The sequence below is a fragment of the Tupaia chinensis genome, unplaced genomic scaffold (assembly GCF_000334495.1).
Source record: "Tupaia chinensis unplaced genomic scaffold, TupChi_1.0 Scaffold000067_1, whole genome shotgun sequence".
NCBI lineage: Eukaryota > Metazoa > Chordata > Mammalia > Scandentia > Tupaiidae > Tupaia > Tupaia belangeri.
The window spans coordinates 950,723-969,357 of record NW_006159526.1 but is presented as its reverse complement, the minus strand read 5'-3'; the positions used below and the strand labels follow the sequence as shown (position 1 = coordinate 969,357).

The 18,635-nt window shown below is 49.8% G+C and overlaps 1 protein-coding gene across 4 annotated transcripts in view; it reads left to right on the top strand.

Moving 5' to 3' along the window:
* Positions 1 to 18,635, top strand: part of DEDD2 (death effector domain containing 2) — a 23,656-nt gene that overhangs the window by 3,683 nt on the left and 1,338 nt on the right. For all 4 annotated transcript variants that reach the window (XM_006142004.2, XM_027766746.1, XM_027766742.1 and 1 more), the window contains exon 5: positions 6,680 to 6,817. In XM_006142004.2, coding sequence (XP_006142066.1) covers positions 6,680 to 6,817 — 138 coding nt within the window. The remainder of the gene's footprint in view (positions 1 to 6,679; positions 6,818 to 18,635) is intronic.

Below are 18,635 nucleotides of genomic sequence, written 5' to 3'. Positions count from 1 at the left end.
GCTTCCTGTCTCTCCTTTTTTGGGAGGCACCCCCCCCCCTAAAGCAAAAACCTCCCCAAAAAAAAAAAAGATTACGTTTACATGTTTTTGGCAGAAATACTCCTTGGTTGATGCTGTCTGTCTGCTTTGTATTGAAGCACATCACAAACTACTTAAGATCTGGTTTTCCCTCCCTTTTTTTTTTTTTGAGAGAGAGAACACATTTTGCTATAGGGCGGATATGCTTACTGGAGACACAGAGAGACAGAAAGTAACAAATCCGCCAGGGGAGGTGGCCATGCTGCAGTCCCTTCTCCTCCATTCTCCTCTTGGGATTCTGAGCGTGCACACACATGCACCCAGTGTGAGTTTAAGCCGCCGGGTCTGGGACTTGAACCATAGTTGGCCACAATGGGAGTTCAGTGATGTAACTGTTATGCCATCTGTTGGTCCCCTGGTTTTCCCTCTTTGAGTGGGAAAGTTTGATTACGTGGATAAGGTGAAGTCTGCCATTTTTGTGTACTGCAAAGGGCAAATACTACGTTTAGTGACAATTACAGCTATAAGCAATCTATGGGATGACTCTTTCGCCCATTCCATTTCCTAAACCCAGAGGTTTAGCATTCATTGGTGAGCCCTGTCTGAACTAGTTATCACATTGGCGTTTGTGAAATGATTTTTTAATTCTTTATTTTCTCGGGGCTAGCTGGTGGCATGGTGGTTAAGGGGCTGGATTCCCACTTGGCTGACCACAGTTTGAATCCTGAACCTGGTGGCTTGCTTTCTCACTTTTTGTCTCTCTCTCTGGTCAAGTTTAAAAAAAAAAAAAAAAGTTGAGTAAAATTAAATAAAAAATAATCCTTTTAAAAAATTTCTTAGGACCAGCAAGTGGCATGGTGGTTAAAGTGCTGGATGCTCCCACATGACTGACCGCAGTTCGAGTCCTAGACCTAAGTGGCTTACTTTCTCACTTTTCCTCTCTCTCGTTCTCTCTCTCTCTCTCTTTGGTCAAATTAAAATGAATAAATGAATAAAGTTAAATAAAAATAATTCTTAAAAATATTTTCTTTCTACTTTTAGTTGAAATTCTTTGAAGAGGAGTTTTCCTTTTTGTTTCTTTACCTTTTTCTTTTTTGATTATCACTTTGAACTCATGTAGTATGTCAATATGCATTTTTCCTGAGGCTCAAATTGGCTATCCTCTGTGTTTTTCATTGTCTCCCCATCACTTTTTTGGGTGTTTTCTGCTTTTGTGACCCTGCAAGATACCTGACTTAGGGCTGGCAGGTAGCGTGGTAGTTAAGGTGGCTGGACTCCCACTGGACTCCCACTGCGGTTTGAGTCTTGGACCTGGCCACTTGCATTCTCATTTTCCCTCTCTCTGGTCAACTTTTTTTAAAAAAAAAGCAAAACAAGGAACCAGCAATTAGCGTAATGGCTAAGTCGCTGAACTCCCATGTAGCCAACCGACCATGGATCAAGTCCCGGACTCGGTGGCTTAAACTCACACTGGGCACATGTGCGTGCGTGCCCAAGATCCCGAGAGGAGAATGAAGGAGAAAGGATTGCGGCTTGTCCATCCAACCAGGAGGATGGTTTCTCTCTTTCTGTCTGTCTCTCTCTTTCTGGCAAGCTCACGCGCCCTACAGAAAAAAAAAATAAATAAAAAAATAAAAACCTCCATAAAAGTAAAATAAAACGATGATGAAAAAAATAAAATAATTATTTAAAAAAAAAGATATCCTGACTCACTTTGAACTTACCCTTCCTCAGCTTTAGAATCATCTAGTTTTTTTTGTTTGTTTGTTTTGTTTTAAAGAATTATTTAACTTTATTCATTTATTTTAATATGACCAGAGAGGGACAGACAGAGAGAGAGTGCAGAAAAATAAGGCAAGCCACCAGGTCTGGGACTCGAACCATGGTCAGCCATTTAGGAGTCCAGCTCCCTTAACCACCACACCACCTGTCAGCCCCAGAATCATCTAGTTTTCAAGGAGCTGGATTTCTTTTAGAGGCCATGGTATTTAGGGACCAAGAACTGGGTATTAAGTGTGTGAATTGCTTCTGGGATTGTAGTGAATAGTGCTAGACAACATGCTTTTTAAAAAGTTCCTCTTAGGGGACCAGCAGGTGGCATGGTGATTAGGGCACTGGACACTCCCACATGGCTGACCGTGGTTTGAGTCTTGAACCTGGTGGCTTGCTTTCTCACCATCTCTCTCTGTGTCTCTCTCTAGACACATTTAAAAAAAATAGAAAAATAAATAAATAAAAATTAAATAAATCTTTAAAAAAAAGTTCCTCTTAGTGTTTTCAAATTAAAATTAACATATCAGTCTCTCTTAAACTAAAAATGTTTATGTATAATAACAAGGAGATAATATATATTTTTCCTTTTTTTTTAACTAGAGAGTGTGTGTATCATCAGAGAAGAGAAAGGGAGGGCGAGGAGGAGGGAGAGGAGGAGAGAGAGGGAGAGAGAGAGGGCGGGCCGGAGGGAGGGAGGGAGGGAAGAGAGAGGAGAGAAAGCACCGCCATGGGGTCTGGCCACACTGCAGTCCCTTCTCTTCCTCCTTTCAGGCTTGGGGGCATCCACATACTTGCGCCCAGGGTGTTTTTTAAGCCGTTGGGTCCAGGGCTCGAACCACACAGTCAGTGTGTAGAATCTAGCTGCTTTTACCACTATGCAATGGGCTGGCTCTATTTGCTTTGTTTTATAACAATAATAGTCATCAAAACGACAAAGTCAGTGTCAGTACTGACTATATTTGCTGAATGACACATAAGAATTATTTGTGGTTCTTGGTCTCTAACCACTGAGAGTTTACAGTCAGAATGTTCTTTAATTTTATTCATTCCTTCATTTATTTTTATTTGACCAGAGAAAGACAGACACACAGAGAAGGAAAGTGAGAAAGCCAGCCGCCAGTTCCAGCACTCGAACCGTGGATGGTCATGTGGGAGTATCCAGCACCTTAACCATCAGGCCACCTGCTGGCCTAGTTTATAGTCAGAATGTTCTTCAGAGTTACTGGAAATAATTCTTTACTCTGAGTATTTCTGTTACCAGTTATATATACAGTAAGATTCATTTGTTTCTATTTGTGTTTTGTTTTGTGGTTTGTTTCTTTTGTTTACTTATTTAATTTACTAGTGTGTATGTGTTTGCTGGAGAGGCAGAGAAAGTGAGAAACCACTGGGGGAATGATCATGCCGCAGTCTCCTCACCTCCATTCTCCTCTCAGGGGTCTGGGTGTGCACAGACACATGTCCGGCATGTCTTTCAAGCTGCTGGGTCTGGGACTCAAACCACACAGTTGACCAGGTGGGATCCAGCTGCCTTAACCACCACACCACCTGGCTGACCCTATTTGTTGTTGTTGTTTTTTCCTTTTTAAAAAAATTGTCCTTTTATTTTTTTTTTAAGAATTATTGTTTTAACTTAATTTTACCATAGAGGGACAGAGAGAGAGAGAGAGAAAGCAAGCTGCCAGGTTCAGGACCCAAACTATGGGAGTCTAGCAGCCTTAACCTCCATGGCCCCTATTTTTTTTTTTACTTTAATTATCAGCATTATTATTAAATTTGCTGTAGGGCATATGCACTCACCACAGGGGGAGAGAGAGAGAGAACCATCAGATTTGGGACTTGAACCGTCGCTGGCCACGTGGGAGTCCAGCACCTTAACCACCATGCCACTCACTTGCCCCTGTTGCTGCTTTTTGTTTATTTGCTAGAGGGCACATGCACTTGCCAGAGAGAGAGACAGAAAGTGAGAAAGCATCCTGTATGGAGAGTCACACCTCAATCTCTTCTCTATTTCTCTCTCCTTTCAGGATTTTGGGCACACACACACACATCCACCCAGCGTGTTTCTCAAGCTTCTGGGTCTAGGACTCAAAATCTACCACTGGCTGGTCTGGTTTGTTTCTTTTTAAGCTTTTTAGTCTGTGAAAACAGTTAAGTGACTCAAAAGTCAAAACTTTTGGGAACCAGCAGTTAGCGTAATGGCTATGTCACTGGACTCCCACGTAGTTGACTGCGGTTCGCATCCCAGACCCGGTGGCTTAAAACTCACGCCGGGCACGTGTGCGTGCGTGCCCAAGATCCCGAGAGGAGAATGGAGGAGAAGGGATTGTGGCATGGCCATCCCCCCTGGGGGGTGATTTTTCGCTTTCTGTCTCTCTGTCTCTCTCTGTCTGGTGAGCGCACACGCCCTATAGCAAAAACCTCCCCCCCCCCCAAAAAAAAGTCAAAACTTTTTAGTATGTAAAATATGTAAAAAGGTGTTCTTAGACTTGTCACTTTTGCTATTACCTCCCACCCAACTAGGTAATCTATTTAATTTATTTCTAATTTGCCCTTTTAGTGTTTGATCTTGCAAATACATACAGAGTGACTTTAGAAACTTTGCGAAGGGGTTGGCAGGTAGAGTGGTGGTTGAGGCACTAGACTCCCACGTGGCCAACCGTGGTTCAAGTTCAGGACCTGGCAGCTTGCTTTCTCACTTTCTTTCTCTCTCTCTCTCTGGTCAAATTAAAAAATAATAAAAATAAATAAAACTAAACAATTTTTTAAAAACAGAAAAGGTTCTTGGAAAGGGACCAGCAGAAAGCATCATGGTTATGTCACTGGACTCCCATTAGTTGACTGTGGTTCCCAGACCTGGCGCCTTAAAACTTGGCTCAAACCAGAATGTGTGCACTTTCTTTTCTTATTTTTTATTTATTTTTTCCAGAGAGATTTTTGCTAGAGTGTGTGTGTGCTCGGTTGAAGAGACAGAGACAGACAGACAGAGTCCAGCGATGTAACCATTATGCCATCTGCTGATCCCAATTTTTTGCTTTCTGTCTCTCCAGTGAGTGCAAGCATCCTATAGAAAGAAAACTTTAAAAAAAAAAATGAGGGGGCCAGCAGGTGGCACGGTGGTTAAAGTGCACTGGACTCTCCCATGGCCTACTGTGGTTCAAGTCCTGGACCTGGGGTTTTGCTTTTTCATTTTCTCTTTTTCTCTCTAGCTCTCTGGTGAAATTAAAAAATAATAATAGATGAATAAATGAACAATTTTGTTTTAAATAATTGTTTTCTTTATTTTATCACTATTGTTATTTTATTTTTTATTTTTTTGGAGTGGTTTTCGCTATAGGGTGCGTGCGCTCGTCAGACAGACAGAGACAGAGACAGAAAGCGAGAAATCACCCCCCAGGGGGGATGGCCACACTGCAATCCCTTCTCCATTCTCCTCTCGGGATCTTGGGCACGCACGCACACGTGCCTGGCGTGAATTTTAAGCCACCGGGTCCGGGATACGAACCGCGGTCGACTACGTGGGAGTCCAGCGACATAGCCATTACGCTAACTACTGGTTCCCACACTATTGTTATTTTTAATTTGACCAAAAAAAGACAGAAGAGAGACAGAGAGAACGTGGAAAGCAAGCCACTAGATCTGGGACTTGAACTGTGGTCAGCCATGTGGGAGTCCAGTGCCTTTAACCACCATGCTGCCTGCCATCCCTTAATAAGTCTTTAAAAAAAAAAAAAAAAAAAAAAGGTTTAAAAATAAATAAAAATAGAACAATAAAGTTTCTCTGTAAGTTGTTAAAAAACATTTGTGGGGCTGGCAGGTGGCTTGGTGACTGGGATGCTGTACTCCCACATGGCTGACTGTGGATCAAGTCCTGGACTTGGTGGCTTCCTTTCTCACTTTCCCTTTCTCTCTCTGTCTCTCTCTGATCAAACCGGAAAGTAATAATAACAAATAAAGTTAAATAAAAAATAATTCTTTAAAAAAAAATTCGTGGTAGGCTGGCAGGTGGCATGGTGGTGAAAGGTAGTGGATTCCCACATGGCTGGCCACTGTTCGAGTCCCAGACCTGGCAGCTTACTTTCTCCCTTTCCCTTTCTCTCTCTGGTCAAATTAAGAAATAATGACAAATGGAATTAATAAATAAATCTTTAAAAATTCGTGGAAAATTTAAAGTGCAGAATTTATTTTGGTGCAAAAGACTTGAAATCTGTACATAGTTTTAGCATAATATGCATTTTCCATGACTTCTTTTAAGGCTGCCTTATTAGTCTTCCTCCTGTGGGAGGGGCAGCACTGCGTACATACTTTTGCACCTGGCTTTAGTCTGCTAGACAGTTGATCTGGGGACCTGCTCTACGTTCCCATTTCTTCTGTTGGACACTTACATTGTGTGCGGTTTTCACGATTATAAACTACGCATCATGGGGCTGGCAGGTGGCGTGATGGTTGAAGGTATTGGCCTCCCACATGGCTGACCGTGGTTTGAGTCTCGGACCTAGCGGCTTTCTTTCTCACTTCCTCTCTCTCTCTGACCCTCTCTGGTCAAATTAAAATAAATAAGTAGTTCAGTAATTAAAGTTAAATAATAAATGAATAAATAGTTCCCTGGTGGCTGTTGTCGCACTTGTCTCTGGTGTGAGTGTGCAGGGGATTCTTCAAGGTCAGGCCTGGAGTGGGCCTGCTGGGGGCTGGGGTGTACGAGTCTGCCCTTCTGGATGATGCCAGGTGGTGTTCCTCATCTTCTAGACAGGGCTTCCGAGGCAGGGAGGTCAGGAGACTCTCTTTAAGGCTCTCAGCACCGAGACCAGCCTCAGACTCCCTCCAGGCACCCACCATAGCACTCCACTTGTCATCCTTTTCTCAGCCTGCCCTATCTTCCTCCCTGCAGGCTCCCCACCAACCAAGCGGCAGCGGCGGAGTAGGGGCCGGCCCAGTGGTGGTGCCAGACGGCGGCGGAGAGGAGGGCCGGCCACCCCACAGCAGCAGGAGCCAGCCAGGCCGGCCTCGGAAGGCAAGGTGACCTGTGGTAGGTGTCTGTGGGCTTTGGGAGCACGTGTGTTGTGCCAGGGCCAGCTGTCGAATCAGCGGGCGGGAGAGGTGGGCCTTCGGGGTGCATCACACCTGGCAGACGTGCCCGGCTTCCATCCTGTTCAGCACATGGGGATTCCCGTCCTTCCTTTGCCATCTTGCTTGTCTACAAGCCTGCCTCTGTCAGAGGAGTAGGTCCTATGCTGTCTCCTTCAGGAAGCCTTCCCTGGTGACCCCCAGTACCTGTTTCATTTATTTATTCAGCAGCCATCTATAGGGGTTCATATATTTGATAGTTGTTTGTCATCCAGTGGTGAAGTACTACAGTAGTTAAAAAATGAGGCCCCTCGCCAGGCACAGTGGTATGTGCCTGTAATCCTGGCAGCTTAAGCATAAAGGTGAGGCAGGAGCCTGGTAGCTTAAGGCTGGCCGAGGCAACGTGGTGACACAGTCGCAGAATGGCCAGGCACTGCTCCAGGCATGCCCCGCGATTCCCATGTTGGACTCGACACTTAAACAAGCTCCATGTTCTCAGGCAGGTGACTAAACCTCCCTGTGTCTCCTTCTCCACATCTGTAAAGTGAAGCTACCTGTACCTCCCAGCCAGGCTGGTTGTGAGGAAAGAAGGCTTTAGCCACCTAGTACCCTGGGGCTGGGCAGTGTGTGGGGACGCAGATGCATCAGTGAGGTCTCTGCCCTCGTGGAGCAGGTGACCCGCTGGGGAAACACAGGTCAGTGTAGACAGTGACAGGAGCCAAGAGGAGAGGTGAAGGCCGACGGAGGAGCCGGGCCGGGCAGGGCAGTGGAGCCTGGCTGCTTGGGTGTCACTGTGCGTCATGCGCCGTCAGAGGGTTTTGAGTGGTAACCTCTTTTTAAAGGAACTCTACATCAGGAGAACAGTGAATAGGTGAGCTAGGGCTTATAAAGGGCTCAGGACCCTGCTGGGCCCGGCACATGCACTGTCAGGTGCATAGTGCGTAGCCTGCGTAACGTGGAGCAGGGACATGAGCAAGGAGGCTGTGCCATTCAGCAAGGAGAGGTGGAGGAGGCAGGAGTAGGCTAAGAAGATAAGGGCGAGTTTGGATGTGGGGCCACCGCCAACAGGCTGAAGAAGACTTGTGCTCAGATCTGTCCTTGAGGATTTCAGCTTGGTTGAGGGGGGCGGGGGCACCACCATGACCTCCCTTCCCCATCTGCTGTGCTCCATTCTCTGCATTCGGTAAGCCCGGGGATGTAGACGGGATCAGATAAGTGGCTTCCATAGCTGCAAGGGAGACAGACGAAGGTGACAGCCAGGCTGGCATGACAGCTGCCACAGGTAGTGAGCTCAAGGACCTGGGGTGTGCCAGGGAGCCCTCTGGCCAGCCCAGTTTCCCTGTAGGGATGCCGCCTCTGGGACAAGCTGGAGGAAGCTGGCAGGGCTTAGGAAGGGTGTTGCTGGCAGAGTACAGTGATGGGCCAGGGTGACTGGGCCTGCTGGGAGCAGGGGCTTTGTGGGTGAGATAGGGAGATGAGGCAGGAGGGCCCTGGAGTACCGGATCTTATTTCTGTGATGGGGGGGAGCTGTAGAAGGGCTCATTTGCTCATTCCTTCCCCTAGTTTTATTTATTTATTTATTTTTAATTATTATTTTTTTAGAGAGATTTTTGCTGTAAGTGCATACACTTGCCAGGGAGACAGAGGGAGACAGAGACAGAAAGTGAGAAATCATCCCCCAGGGGGCATGGCTACACTGCAGTCCCTTCTCCTCCATTCTCTTTTCGGGATAGATGAGGCTGCAGATCTCTGGGCTGGGTGCTGTCATGAGGAACAGACCAATAGAGTCAGCCCTGTGTCCCCACACAGCTCCTGGCTTGGGGGGCGGCCGCCTGGTGGTGACTACCCCAAGTCGGGCAGTAATTATCAGAGCCACCAGGCTGGCTTGGTGAGCTGGAGAGTTACTGCCTGAGGGAGGACAGGGTAGGCCAAGCCAGGCTTTAGGTCTCTTCCCCAAGGCCAGGAGCTTGTTCATCAGGGCGTGGCTGGGGCTTGCCGGAGCCTGGTAAGCAGGTCTGCTGACTCACCAGGTGGGGTGGGGCTGAAATAAGGCTCTCCCCATTTGGGCCCCAGTTTTCTTCTCTGAAAAATGGGGATGACTTAACTTTCACGGGGCAACGAGGTCCAAATCCAGGGCAGAAGGAGGTCCCTCTTGAGCTAACTGACCAGAGAGGCCTGCTGTCCCTGCCCCTAAATGATTCAAATTAACATTCACACTTAATCATTGTACGTTTTTACAGCATAGAATGTGGTGGGGTTTTTTTTTTTTTTTTAAGAATTATTTTGTTTTAACTTTATTTATTTTAATTTGACCAGAGAGGGGCAGAGCAAGAGCAAGAAAGAGAGAAAGGGAAAGCCAGAAAGCAAGCCATCAGGTCCAGGACTCAAACCGTGATCAGCCATGTGGGAGTCTAGCGCCCTTTTGTGCCATTAACCACTATGCCACCTGCCAGCCACTTTTTTTTTTTTTAAGAATTATTTTAACCATACAATATGGTTTATTTTTGAATTAAAAAAAAAAAATTATAGAGGTTTTTTGCTACAGGGTGCATGCACTCGCCAGAAAGACAGAGACAGACAGAAAGCCAGAAATCACTCTCCCTACCCCCAGGGGGGATGGCCATGCTGCAATCCCTTTTCCTCCATTCTCCTCTTGGGATCTTGGACACGCATGCACATGCGCCCAGCGTGAGTTTAAGCCATCGGGTCCGAGACTTGAACCACGGTCGACTGGACCATGGGAATCCAGCGACATAGCCATTACGTTAACTGCTAGTCCCACAATATAATTTTTTAAAGCATACACATATTGAATGTCACACAAGTCAAAAATACTATCACACTTCATCCTCAACAGATAACTCTCTGTTTTTTTGTTTGTTTTTGTTTTTTTGTTGTAGGGTGTGTGTACTTGCCAGAGACAAGAGACAGGTGGGGGTGCTGTATGTGAAATCACACCCCTGGGGGATGGCTGTGCCACATCCCTTCTCCTCCATCTTGGACTTTTGGGCACACATGTACATGTGCCCTTGCATGATCTTCAAACCTTTGGGATTGAGAATCGAACCGTGTAGTCTGCTGTGTGAGATCCAGTGCCTTAACCTCCATGCCGTCTGCTGGCTCCAACTGTCCCATTTTTGAGTCTGTTAAATTTTTTTCCCCAAAAACCATCCCTCCCACCACCCCCCCACCCCTTCTTCACCTGCATCACTCATGGGACTTGACCTTGTGAAGTCAGTTGCCCTCCACCAGGAGATAGAACTGAACTCCCCAGTGCCTGAGAGTGTGGGGAGGGCCCTTAGAGACGCAGGACTAGACATGGGACCTCTGGGTTTCTACATCCCTCAGGGCCATCCACTGGATACTCTGCTGGGCATATGACGCAACTGGCCTTGAATTCTCAAAGGTAGCCCAACGTTGACGTAGGAGTGACAGCCCCCGTTGTGCAAAGGGAAGGAAGAGTGGCAGGGGCTGAGCTGGCCGGAGTTTGGGGTTTTTCATTTACTTATTCCATGTGTATGTTACAAATTTGTTTTCTCCATGAGCAAGGAGCCACAGGGTAAAGGGGTAAAGCTGCACCCCCAGGAGGGTCCATTCTGGCCTGGCCTTAGCTATCTCCAGATCATGGTCATGTGGATGTCCACATACTCTGGAAGGTCTGTGGACACGAATCTGGAATCTTCCCATGTGGCTCAGCCTCTCCTAGCATGGCTCTTGACTCTGCACCGTCTGCCCTCCTGTATGTGTTTAGAGGCGCATGTTCTGTGCCGGGAGCAGTGGGGTGGGAGGCTCCTGCCCTCATCAAGCTTGTGTTCAGGTGGGAGGAGAAAGTAAGAACTGTCAGGCGTTGCGGAAAGGCCTTTGAGATAGAGGCGGCAGCCGGAGCAAAGGCTGGGTGGTGGTGGTCAAGGGCTGATGAAGCAGCTTCTGAGGCTGGAATGGAGGGAGTCAGCAAGAGACTAAGCAGGTGGGGGCAAGGGATATCACCAGGGCTGATCCTGTAGGGCCTTGTGAGTTATGGGCCTGGGTATTGCATTTCTGTAAATAATGGAGAATTTGCCAAGATCAGCTTCGTTCCCCGTTGCCAACTCTTCTTATGGAAAGTCTACCAAAGCACATAGACTTCGGTAATGAATCCCCACATCCCTGTCACCAAGCTTCAGACATCAGCCTGTGGCTGATCTTGTCTCATTGGCCCTGCTCCTCAACTCTGCTGTTTTGGAGTCATTCCAGTTGTCCTATTGTTTCATCTATAAACATTCCACTGTAGATTTCTAAAAGATAAGTCTTTGAAACTGTCACACCCAAAAAATTGCTAATGGTAATTCCTTACTATCAGGTATCTAATCAGTGCTTAAATTTCCATTCATCTCATAATTGCTAGTTCTCTTCCATCTCATCTCTGGGATTCCTCCGCTCCTACACTATTTGTCAAAAAGCAGTGTCCCGGGACCAGTAGTTAGCGTAATGGCTATGTCGCTGGACTCCCATGTAGTCGACCGTGGTTCAAGTCCCGGACCCAGTGGCTTAAACTCACTCTGGGCACGTGTATGTGCATGCCCAAGATCCTGAGAGGAGAATGGAGGAGAAGGGATTGTGGCATGGCCACCCCCCGGGGGGTGATTTCTCGCTTTCTGTCTCTCTGTCTCTGTCTTTCTGGCAAGCGCACGCACCCTATAGCAAAAACCTCTCCAAAAAAATAAAAAGCAGTGTCCACAGCATTCCCCAAGTCTGAGTTTTGCCAAGGTCATTGCCCCGTAGGGTTGGTTCAGCGTGTTTCCCTGTTTGTATTTCCTGAAAATTAGTTGGGTCCGGAGAGGCTTGATCGATCATGGCTGCTGCTCTGTTTCTTTCAAGTGCATCTCCCAGATAGAATTGTATTTTATTTTAAAGTTTCTCTCTTCCATGAGTAAGAGAGACAGAACCACCAAAGGGTTTATTTTTTTAAATATAATTATTTATTTTATTTTATTTATTCATTCATTTAATTTGACCAGAGAGAGACAGAGTGAGAAAGCAAGCTGCTAGGTCTGGGACTCAAACCGTGGTCAGCCATGTGGGAATGTCCAGTGCCTTAACCACCACGCCAGCTGCTGGTCCCACCACCAAAGGGTTTTGACGCTACTGTTCAGATCCAGTTTTAGTTAGCCCTGGCTCATGGGCACACTGTCCCTGACTACTCGGGGAGGGCTGACATGACCCGGGAACCCTCCATGTGGGTCAGCACTGCAGGACGCCGCCTTTCACCACAGTGCCACTGCCCAGCCCCCCAGGTGGTATTGTGTTCTTGCAGCAAGAAGCAGGCAGTGGCCGCTTATCTCTGCAGTTGGCGGTAGCTTCTTCTCTTTGCCTCAGTTCGCTAATTCAGTGGTTGTTGAAACTGCCTTTACGTGACTCTGGCTGGGTTGTAAGGAAGAGATCGGAGTGAGGCAAGTGTGAAGCAGGGGGCTGGGGAGGGTCCCAAGAGGGCAGCGATGGCCCTGGTGTCTCAGCGAGGTGTGGGGCACGAGGTCTTTCTGTTGAAGGATACTGGCTTGCTCTCTCCACCATGATCAGAACTCCCAGCCCCTTCCCCAGGGCTGTGAGAGCACAGGTCCTCTTTGAGCCCAGTCCACTCAGCTAAGACCTGTGAGAGGGAAGACCTTAGCGAGGCTCATCTCTGGGCTCCCAAACTGCTCCCCTAGCCCAGAGTCTGCTCCCTCCAACTGCACCCTGGTCCTGTGGGGTAGCTCCGCCCGCTTCCTTCTGTGCCCTGTTCTGCCCCAGAGGAGAGGGTGACTGGGTGTGAGTGGGTGTGGGCACAGGAGCGTGCTGGGGCCCACCCAGGTGTAGGAAGCAGAAGCAGCACTCCTCTGCAGCCAGGGCTCACTTCCTCCCAACTGCCAGGGTGGAAAGGGTTCAGCCAGCCCCAGCCTGGCCAGGTCACAGGTCACACAGGTGCCAGCTGCCTTCTTTTTTTTTTAAAAGAAGAAGTTAGTGTTATGGTGTGTGTGCTTGCTAGAGAGAGACAAGAGACAGAAAGCAAGAAATCACCCCCAAGAGGAGGTGGCCATGCTACAATCCCTTTTCTTCCATTCCCGTCTCGGGATTTTGGGCACACACGCACACACTGCCACCGTGAGTTTAAGCCACTGGGTCCGGGACTCAAAGCGCCATCGACTATGTGGGAATCCAGCAGCATAACCATACGTCATCTGCTGGTCCCAGGTGCCAGCTGCTTTTGTACCTTGGCCTCACCTCCAGGTGTGGAGCAGGCCATCCACTCCCATCCATGTTGACTGCTCCCATTCCGATAGTCTCCGTGGTCCTCCCCTTCTGCTGCTCTGGTTCTGTTCCTGTCAGCCTACTGCTTCAAGTTGGGAGGGCCTGTCCTGCCTGCCAGGCTCAGGCCGTGGCTCTTAATTGCGTTTAGCCATGGCACTCTTGTGGTAGCTTTGCGAGAACAGAGGCTAGGGGAGCCTCGTTTTGTGGAGAAGGCCACTGAGGTGCAGAGAGGAGTGGTGGTTCCAGAGACCCTGGGCTTGGTGCTGTGCTGCTGAGCCCGCCCAGACTCTTGGACTGCCGCCTATTCTCCCCAGGCCCTTTTCCTCCTCCACCCTGTTCTGGCCACACCAGCCCCTCAGCCTGCAAACGCCCGACTTCATTTCTCCTTGGACTTGGACATGGCTCCTCCCTCCTCACGGGATGCCATTCTCCCTTTCTGTCTTGTTTCCCTGTCTAAACCTGCTGTTCCCTTCCCATGCACACCAGATGTCATTTCCTGGAGAGGGCTTCTCTGGTGCTTTCAGTGTAGATTGTAACTCACTCTAATTCCCCGCCCACCCTTAGAATGTCTGCTAATCATGCCTTTGTAGGTGTGGTCGTGTAGAGGCAGCCAACAGGAGCGGGGTACTTAGCTCTTTCTCTGGAGCTGGGCACCTCAGGTGGAATTCCAGCTCTGCCACTTCCTGCTTGTGTGGCCTTGGGCAGATGACTCAACACTGCACCTCAGTTTCCCCTTCTGCAGAATGGGGATAACAACAGCGTTATCTCATGAAGTTGTGGGGACGATCAAAGGGGTCAGTGTGTGTGAAGAGCGTTCTACCACGTAAGCGCTGCCTGTTGTTATTTTGTGAGGAGTAAAGGAGAGGGCGCACACATGCATGTGACTCTGGGCCGGGGTGGGGCGCCGGCTCAGGCTGCTCGTTGTCTTCTCTTCCATGGTGGAGCCTGCCCGTCCTCTTCCTCGGGGTCCTGAGATTGTATCTCCAGATCAGAAGCTGGCCCGGGGCCTGGGGCCTGCTGAGGGATTTCCTCATCTATAGAGGGGGATGATGAAAGTGCTCTGAGGGTGAGCTAGGCTAAGCTAGCGAAAGCCCTTGAGCAAGGCCTGGCATACGGGAGTGCTCCTTCGGTGTGACTTCCTCATCTCCCTGTCCCACTTAGGCAGGGCCCTCAGGTCGCCCCAGCATGCCTGGCACTTCTTAAGTGTATGCCAGGTGAGAGATTGGGGACACACGTGAGTGCCCTAGCCCTGTCCTCTCCAACCCCCATGCTGGGGGGGCATGTTACCCACGGTAAAGAGACGACATTATACCATGGCCGTAATTTACATCCCAGTGCTGACGATTGGTGCTGTGGAGAAGGGTGAGCTGGGAGAGGCTTCAGCTGGACAGGATGTGGGGTCCTGTGAGCTGGTCCTCTGTGGGTGGTTGGGGTGCTCTGGGCAGAGGAGGCGGGCCGGTCGTTTGTGAGTGAGGCATGTGCTGAGAGAACATGGCCATGGGTGGAGGGCTGGCAGCAAGAGAATGTCATAGAGGTTGGCGGGTTTGGTGAGGGACAGGATTGGCTCAGGAGCCCGGGTGAGAGAGGTGGAGGCTTAGGCAGGGGCCATGGAGTAGAGAGGTGGATGTTGAAATCACAGTTCCTATTTCTGGATGCCTTCTCTGTTGTAGGCCCTAAGTCAAGCTTTTTGCTATAGGGTGCGTGTGCACTCCAGAAAGAACAGAGAGAGAGAGACAGAAAGCGAGAAATTGCCCCCACCCCCGGGGGGGGATGGTCATGCTGCAATCCCTTCTCCTCCATTCTCCTCTCGGGATCTTGGGCACACGCACACGCACCCTGCATGAGTTTAAGCTGCCAGGTCCTGGACTCAAACCGCGGTCGACTACGTGGGAGTCCAGTGACATAGCATTATGCTAACTGCTGGTCCCGAGTCGAGCATTTTATGAGTTGCCTCATTGAATCCTCATGATCCCACAATACAGGAGGGACCTTTTGTTTATGTTTTTCAGATGGGGAAACAGGCTCAGAGAGGTGAGGTCACATGACAAAGCCCCACACTAGAGAGTGGCAGGACTGGGACTCACCTCCAGGTCTGTGGAACTTGGCCACTGGGCTCTGCACTGCCTTTGTGGTGACCAGCCCTCGGTGGCCTTGCAAGGGTGCTGCTCCTCCCAGCCCCCTGCACCCCAGCCCACATGCCTACAGGAGTCAAGAATGTGGGCCCAGAGGGCTTGTCTGGTCTTGGAAGCGGGGCCCAAAGGCCTTGGTTGGTCTTCCCTAGGTCTTGAGTGGAGAGGATAGGGTTGCCCTTGTGGCAGAAGGAGGAAGGGTTTGGGTGGGAGGAGGAAGTGGGTGGGGCTGAGAAGTCCTCTGGGGGAGCAGGGGACCTGACTTGCCTTCTACTTTCTGTTCTGCTTGTGAAAGGTGAAGGGAGCCCATAGCATGGACTTCCCCTCCACTTTCCTCAGCTCCCAGACGGGCTGAAGGTGGCCCCTACCTCCCAGGGCTGATTGTGCCAGCCCCCAGAGGCCACGTGCTGGGCACAGCAGAGCTGCCTGTGGCTGGCGTTCTCGGAGCGCTGAGCACCGCGGACAGTGCTAGCCAGGTCCTTTCTTTGCTCTCTTTTTCTTTTTTCTTCTTTTTTTAATTTTTTTGAGAGATTTTTGCTGTAGGACCCATGTGCTCACCAAAAAGACAGACACAGAAAGTGAGAAATCACCCCCCAGGGGGGATGGCCACGCCGCAATCTCTTCTCCTCCATTCTCCTCTCAGGATCTTGAGCACGTACGCACACGCACCCAGTGTGAGTTTCAAGCCACCGGGTCCGGGACGCGAACCGCAGTCAACTACATGGGGGTCCAGTGACATAGCCATTATGCTAACTGCTGGTCCCCTCCTGGTGTGAGGTTCGAGTTTAAAGCTGCTGGATCTGGGATTCAAACTTCTGGGAGTCCAGTGCCTTAACCACTATGCCACCTGCTGGCCACCCCAAAAACATTTTTTTTTCCTTTTTTTTGGGAGAAGTTTTTTTTTTTTTTTTTTGCTATAGGGTGCATGTGCTCGCCAGACAGAGACAGAGAGATAGAAAGCGAGAAATCACCCCCCCAGGGGGGATGGCCACACGCAATCCCTTCTCCATTCTCCTCTCGGGATCCTGGGCACACACACACACACGCCTGGCATGAGTTTAAGCCACCGGGTCTGGGACATGAACCGTGGTCAACTACGTGGGAGTCCAGCGACATAGCCATTACGCTAACTGTTGGTCCCTCAAAAAAAAAACCCCTTTTAACAGCAGGGTTTGTCCCCTGGTTTAGGCAGGATCCTGTGCCCAGGGAGGTTGTAACTTGTCCCAGGCCACACACCACACACTAGGGCCTAAGGGGTCCTGGTTTGGAATCAGCTCCATTGACGCAGAAGTCTGTGTGTGGGGCTGGGAGTTTCACTGACCTCTGTGGAACACTGCCACTGCCTGGCCTTGTGACCCTGTGCAAGTCCCTTCACTTCTCTTGGCCTGCATTTCCTCATCTCTAAATTGGGAATAGGGGCCAGCACGTGGCGTAGTGGTTAAGATGCTGGACCTCCCACATGGCTGATGGTGGTTAGAAAATCACACGGGTGGGGCCAGCAGTTAGCGTAATGGCTATGTCGCTGGACTCCCACGTAGTCGACCGCGGTTTGCGTCCCGGACCCAGTGGCTTAAACTCACGCCGGGCACGCGTGCGTGCGTGCCCAAGATCCCGAGAGGAGAATGGAGGAGAAGGGATTGCGGCGTGGCCATCCCCCCGGGGGGTGATTTCTCACTTTCTATCTCTCTGTCTCTCTCTGTCTGGCGAGCGCACGCACCCTGTAGCAAAAACCTCAAAAAAAAAAAAAAGAAAGAAAGAAAATCACATGGGGCACATATATGTGCATACCCAAAATCCCAGGAGGAGAATGGAGAAGGGATTGTGGCGAGGATTTTGCCCTGGGGGCAGGGGATGATTTTTCACTTTCCCTCACTGTCTTTCTCTCCAGTGAGTGTACGTGCCCTATGGCCAAAACCTAAAAAAAAAATTAATAAATTGGGGGTGATGGGGCTATCAGATGGTGTGGAGATTAAGGTGTTGGATCCCCATATGGCTGACTTTGTGGTTCTAGTCCCCGATCTGGTGGCTTGAGAAACATGCCAGGTGCATGTCCTAAATCCCAAGAGGAGAATGGAGAGGGATTGAAGTGTGGCCATCGGGGGTGGGGGAGAGGTTTCCCACTTTCTTGACTCCCCTCAGTGAGTGTACTTACCCTTATAGCAAAAATGAAGGAGAACAGAGGGTGGGGCCAGTAGGTGGCATGGCCGTGAAGGGTGTTGGACTCCCACATGGCTGACTGTGGTTCGAACCCTGGAGCTGGCAGCTTGCTTTCCTGCTTTCCTTTTCTCTCTCTGTCTCTCTCTCTCTCTGTCTCTCTCTCTCTCTCTGCCTTTCTCTGGTCAAATTAAAAAAAAATAACAACAGATAAAATTAAATAATTCTTTTAAAAAATAAAAAAAATATATACTGGGGGTGATAATAGGGCCTGCCTCACTGGGTGGTTTGTGGGTGGAAGGAAGTTACGTGATTCTAGTAGTGCCCCCAGGGGTACTCGGCGCTCCCTCTGAAAGTGCTGGCTGCTGCTGTTTCCTGCCCCCAACAGATCCTCTGGACAGCCTTGGTTGGGGTTGCTACCAGCCTCATTTCACGGGTGGGAATTCAGGAATCCGGGAGGAGAAGTAACGCTCGCCAGCTCACGTGTAAGGGTATCATCTCAAGCCCCGGGTCCTGACTCCTGGGCAGCACTGCCACCCCATTTTGGCAGATGTGGGTAGAGTTGTGACATAAAACTCACTCAGACTGGCATAAGCAAACAAGGGAATGGATTGTAGCTGAGGTGAACTCAGGCAGCCTCTTTTCTCCACCCTGGCCTTGTGCAGGCTTCATTCTGTCCTCTGTTGGCACAATGGCCGCAGCAGCTCCAGGCTTGTAGCGGAGCGGTCTTTGGGAGGAGAGCACTTGATTTCCAGTAGAGCCTGCACACCTCTAGCCCTGAGTCCCCTGGGACTCGTCAGACCCTGTGCCTCCTAGGTGCTTGCTTGGAGGGAGGGAGGGACGTGGGTGGTCCCACTTGGATGTGCCTGAGGTTGGGGTATGTGGCTGGGGCCAAAAGGCAAGTCCCTTAGTTCACGCACTGGCTCCTCCACAAGTGTGTCCCTGAGCACAGGCTGAGTGCCGCAGGGTCGTACAAGGGAACCAAGCCAGGGCCTTCCCTGGAGGGCTCCCACCGAGGGGAGGCAGGTAAAAAGCAGACGGTCACCCAAGTGATAAGTGCCTTGGAAAACAGGGTGTGGGGAACAGGGAGTGGTGCCTCGGGTGGATCTGTCAGGGGGCCTCCCTGGGAGGTGGTTTAGAGCAAAGCTGTTGGAGGTGAGGGAGCAGGTCCTGTGGCCCCCTGGAAGCGGACGCGAGGGCGGGGCTGATTTGGGCTGCCTGGTGGTTGGGGGC